Source organism: Rhipicephalus sanguineus, chromosome 3 (genome assembly GCF_013339695.2).
Source record: "Rhipicephalus sanguineus isolate Rsan-2018 chromosome 3, BIME_Rsan_1.4, whole genome shotgun sequence".
Classification (NCBI taxonomy): domain Eukaryota; kingdom Metazoa; phylum Arthropoda; class Arachnida; order Ixodida; family Ixodidae; genus Rhipicephalus; species Rhipicephalus sanguineus.
Window position 1 is genome coordinate 16,877,538 of NC_051178.1, and position 5,492 is coordinate 16,883,029.

The window sequence follows — 5,492 nt, forward strand, 5'->3', positions numbered from 1 at the left end:
GTTTTTATTGGCCCAAGATGTACGAAACAACCAAGCGCTATGTGGCTAGGTGCGAAACGTGCCAGCGTTACAAGCGACCGGCCACCGCAGCGCCAGGTCCCCTTCAGCCATTGACACCACCCAGTACGCCTTTCGAACAAGTAGGAATTGACCTTTTGGGTCCATTTCCGTTATCTAACACTAGGAACCACTGGATAATCGTCTGTGTAGACTATCTTACACGGTATGCGGAAACCGCAGCCATACCTTCTTCGACCGCTGCTTCCGTGGCGGTCTTCTTGCTGCACTCCGTGGTCCTTCGCCATGGCCCACTGCGTGTTATTAGAGAGTAATAGCTAAGCGCCTCAGCGGGCCAGCGCGCCCAGCGCACGAGCGGAGATGCCAACTGCGCATGCGCGGCACGCCGGGGCAGCGAGCGTTTTTACGGAGAGAGTCGCTCACCCGCTCATTTCGTCTCCTCAGCGAAGTGCGCCCAGCGGACGAGCGGACGAGCGTTTTCAAGATGGCAGCCCCCAACACAAGCGGCGGCGGCATGTCTTCGGCGGCACCTCCAAGCGCGGCGCAGGTTCGGCTGCAGGCGAAAAGGCCCCGGCGCTGTTTCACTACCGAAGAAGACCTAGCCATTTTAAGAGAAGTGGCAGCGAGCAAGCCATTTAACGACGACTTGCAGTGGATTCATGTGATCGAAAACTTGAAAGGTGTGCTTGGCCGGGAGCTCACGCTAAGAAGCCTGAAGGACCGTGTCGATCTTTTAATCGGTTACTGGAGGCAAGAAGATACAAAAAACTTAAGAAAGTAAGTACCACTTTTTATGTATTGTCCGCGCAGATAGCATTTAATTCCGCGCGAGAGCTGTCCAACGCGGTGCGCGTTAAGCTTCGCCGGCGACGCTTTAAGCCGTTCGCGTCTCCGACAAACATAGTCGCACTGTGAAAAGCAAACTGTTGTCGTCCACCTCGAATCTATCAAGTGGCCGCCGTGCGCTCTGTAGCTTGTAAGCTCCGAATCGATGCTTCCACTTGCTTTAGATTCATGTCCTTAAGCTTCTACAGCAATGTATTCGTCCCGATTCGGCATCGTTTTTGAGAGCCATCGCCGTGCCGCTAGAGTGAGCGGGTATTTACCCCGTATTCAGAAACGCTCCTCGACTTGAACTTGACTTGCCACCGCCTTGGGCAGCGCGTTCGAAGCGCGTTCGTGCTGCCTTGGCACAGCCTAAAGGCAGCGCGTTCGAAACGCGTTGAAGGCGGTGGCAAGTGAAGTTCAAGTGAAGGAGCGTTTCTGAATACGGGGGTTAGAGACGTGTTTTAGAGAGCAGCAAGCCTGCTGTAACATGCACGCATTTCTCTTTGCAGGTCGGGAACGGAGGAACAATATGCAGAGAAGGAGCAAATATTACAGGACCTCTCTGATTATATAAGGTCGATAAATTACGTGCCCAGAGTAGCACCTAGAAGTTCAAACAGCTGTGGCCGCAAAAGAAGTCACGCTGCTGCGTCCTGTCTGGCGACGCCGCCAGAACAAGTTCGTGCAGATGAAGATCAAGGTGAGTGCAGCAGTAAAGCCTCACATCTCTCTGAAATTGATAAAATTGTTCTACGATCATAGTCATGTGTATGCACTTTCTTGCGCCTGTGATTTTAAATGTGGCATGCGGGAATAAAAACGACACTTGAAGTATCTCGCATTGTGTTAACGTGCTTGCACATCTGCAACAGCCGAAAAAGAAATGAAGCACTCTTTCTGCCCTGCCTGCCGACTCTATTGGTTCCTATAGTGATAGCAATGAAAAGCAATAATTTGCAGTGATCCCGAGCAGCAGGTGCATTATCATGTATTGAGGTAACTCATTAATGATGTTGTCAATGCATGAAGTTGCATTACAACAACAGTGCGAAAGGTTCATTTGTGGTTTTGAGTAAAAGTCAACAAATTTGTTTTACTATTTCACATTACCAATAACATGCAAAGTAAACTATCAAAGTGTGATTAACATGTGAGCTCACAATATTATTTCATTACATCAGTTAGCATTTTTTGATGGCTTTGTAACATTGTAATACAAGAAAGTTATTCTCTACTGGTGGGTTCCCAATGTGCCAGAGTTGTAATGGAATGTGCTAGTGTGCTATTATCTGACATCTCCCTGTTTTCCATTATGCATTACAATCAGGACAACAAGCTACACAACTCCTGCTCTCAATGACCGCGCCGTGCAGTCCCGCTGCTGTTGAACTCACTGGAGAGCAGTGCCACGAGGAGGAGGAAGAACAGCAACACCAGCAGCAGCAGCAGCAGCAACAACAACAACAACAACAACAGCAGCAGCAGCAACAACAACAGCAGCAGCAACAACAACAGCAGCAGCAACAACAGCAGCAGCAGCAACAAGAGCAGCTGCAGCTGCAGCGGCAGCCACAACCGCCGCCTGCAGCTAGGCAACGAGTTCCTGTGACGGCGAGTAGAGGTAAATCTTGAAGGACTCTTTATGCCACGTTGGAACATGGTGCAATATTGCCACAAGGAGCAGTACAAATGGGCAACATGATGTCCCTGTAGAGTCTAGTACATTGGGCTGCTTTGGGCTTACTCGGACTCACTCACCAATATTTTCTTCAACTGGACTCACTCAGACTCACTAAAATATTACTCACCCGGACTCACTCACACTCACGGGCCGATCTGAGTCTGAGTGAGTTTGCCGAGCTGTGGACAAGTGTCACACCTCTCAAAAGTAACTTAGGACAAGACTGTGATGCGAGTCATGGCCATGCTTTACCATCTGTATGTACAAGGAAGGTGAAAAGAATGATTGCTTTCTTTACCACGAATAAGTGGGAGTTTTGGATAAGGTTAGCATACGACAACTTGGAAATTTTGAACCTCTCTTTACATTGAACACTTGTAAATAGCAGTACCAGAACAGTTCTTATTTTGTTATTACACTAAATGTCAGGATCCAAGCAACGGCTGCGATGTTATCAGTCTTCGAGGATCACCCTGCTGAAGCATAAAATAGGTCATCACTAAATGATGTGTGATAGCATAGAGTTGAAGGCTTGTGTTTGTGTTACGAGTTCATCAAGTGAGCTTTCTATGACACGTGATATGCGTATGTGAACCGACTAACTGAATGGCCTGATTTCCCAAAATTTCCAGGAATCAGAGGCCTCCAAAGCATGGGCTTACAGTTGTTGACTATGCGTCAAACGCATGAATTCGAGCTCCGACAAAAGGAACTTCAAGTCGAAGCCAGAAAATTGGACATTGAAGAGAGACGGCTAGCTCTGGAGGAGCGCAAGCTGGCGCTTGCCGAAAGAAAGCACGAACATGAGGTGACAAGTCGCCAGCAGGAACAGCTGGACTTTATTAAGCGTGTCGAACAGATGTTTGATAAACTCAGCCAAGAGGTGACAGACCTATCAACAAGAATGTCTGGAAATAGGTGAATAATAAAAAAGTGGTTTGTTGCACACTTTATTCTTTTAATAAGCAAAGGGATTCACCAGTGCCACATTGCAAGCTGTCACTAAAGTTAACGGGCATTCAGGTACACTTCCAAGGATGGTGGTTGCAGGTCAAAGTATTGCGAGACCTGTGCACCATACAGGCAAGTATGGCAGTTTGCCAGCAATGCACTCGCTTTGTACATCCTTGCAACATTCTGGCGGAAGATCTTCTGGTTTTTTTTGAAATCTACAAAGGCAAAGAGTCCAGAAATTTTTCCGAAGCCCCATTCCACGGCCTGCCTCACGTTGCTCATTGCCTTGTTAAACGCGCATTGCTCCAGTGTCAAAGATGCACCGCCGTAAGGTTTCAACAGTAGTGGCCGCAATGGGTAAGCAGGGTCCCCGTAGAGGCAGTAGTGGTGTCCCTGCACGAGCTTTTCCAGCTTTGTGTATGCCTGGCTGTTGCCAAAGTTGCCTGAAAAAAATTGAAATGAGATACTGCGTTAGCACCACTACGCCTGCTGATCAAACATTGGGTGCGGGTGTGGTACAGAATATAAAAGTAGCAACAGAATAGGCGAGATGCCCTAGCAGGCTTTCAATGCGTCTGCTTATTTAACTAAATTTTATTTTTTTCATCTTACATGATGGATGCTCAGCAGGGAGGAAGCAGTAAAGCTATATATAGAATTTAAAACAGAGAAGTCCGCAAAGGGAACACCAAAGAATACAGAATACTAGGAATTTGACCTATTTTGTTTGATACTTGGTGTACATGACAGTCCCATGGCTACATTGAGGGAAATGTAACTTCCAGGTATATGAACTACCCTTTACTCACCAGCATCGTGCTTGCTGCCTGGATAACATCCATCCAATTGGCAAATGATGCCATTCGGGCACATTATTGACTGATACTTCAGGGCATGAAATCTTTTGTGCCCGCTAAAGTACAGCTGCTGCTGCCTGGTTGGTCGGCATATAGCACGCGCAGTGCCATCAATGAAGCCCCAGCAGTTGGTAAGTGGGGCTCCTTTAGCGTAAATGGCCTGGAAAACAAACAAAGAAATGTCAACAGGTATACCACAATCTCCAATTTGCACAGCTTCCATTCCGCTGTCATTGCTTCTTACCTTCGAGAAATTCTCCAGCATGTCGATGGTCAGCCAGCTGTGGTTATTCACATCGTCCAGCAGGTGGAAGAATTTCTCATCAATGTGCCTCAGCACCTCTATCGTCAAGGACGATATCCTCGAACTATGTCGGCCGAAGAAGTTCTCAAGGTCCTTTAGTCGGTTTGGGTATGCCAGCCGCCGAAGCGTAATGCAGAGGGCTTCGTCTCCAGGGATCGGCACTCTTTGAGCAGTCATAACCGTTTCCGGAATGCGCAAGGCTACTCGCAGCTTCGGTACGTCCTCTTTCTCAAAACGAAAACATGTCCTGAACATGCCGTTGTCCATGGCGTCGATGTTTAGCAGGCCACGGAAGGAGAGTGGGTCACGGCGAGTCTCGCCTAACACCTCTAGTGCTAAGAGATCTTCTATCTCTGACCATTTTAGCTCAGAGAGAAGCAAATGTTCTTGCAGTATGCTTCGCGGCATAGCGCTAACGGCAACGAAGAGCAAAACTAGCAAAACACACTGCAAGAACGATGCCACTAAAAACACACACTTGATTGCTTGGCTTGGCTTCACCTGCAACCTTTCAGCGCCGACTGTTTTATTCGAACGTAGAACAGTCCGTCATGCATTCTAACCACTGCAAACATCAAGCTATGTAACAAAAACGAAAATGTGTTTCTACTTAACACATGCGATGTTATAAAAAATCCCTTTCGTAATATTCTTTTCGCAGTAACTTCAATTTTATTCGGCAGGTGACGCAGCAAAGGCTCTGCTCTATCGGGAGTAACTTCAACCTTGTTCAACAGATGGCGCAGCAATGCAATCCGCTGAAACGAGAGAGGCGACGCTTAGCTATTACTCTTCTTTTCGTCTTGCGCTCCGCTGCCCTCTCCCTTCGTCCGCTGGCACGCCGGTCCGC

At 47.8% G+C, this 5,492-nt stretch overlaps 2 protein-coding genes across 2 annotated transcripts; one reads left to right on the top strand and one right to left on the bottom strand.

Annotated features, from left to right (window-relative positions):
* Positions 1–377: 377 nt before the first annotated feature.
* On the top strand, positions 378–3,449 carry LOC119385284 (UPF0746 protein DDB_G0281095-like). Its single transcript, XM_037652757.2, has 4 exons — positions 378–795; positions 1,356–1,546; positions 2,174–2,467; positions 3,160–3,449. The coding sequence occupies exons 1-4, from the start codon at positions 392–394 to the stop codon at positions 3,447–3,449; spliced, it is 1,179 nt and encodes a 392-aa protein (XP_037508685.1). The 5' UTR covers positions 378–391.
* Positions 3,447–5,066, bottom strand: LOC119386468 (uncharacterized). Its single transcript, XM_037653750.2, has 3 exons — positions 4,583–5,066; positions 4,291–4,498; positions 3,447–3,924 (listed from the first exon to the last, which is right to left on the bottom strand). Exons 1-3 carry the CDS (start codon positions 5,048–5,050, stop codon positions 3,536–3,538), a joined length of 1,065 nt encoding a protein of 354 aa, XP_037509678.1. The 5' UTR covers positions 5,051–5,066; the 3' UTR covers positions 3,447–3,535.
* Positions 5,067–5,492: the final 426 nt, after the last annotated feature.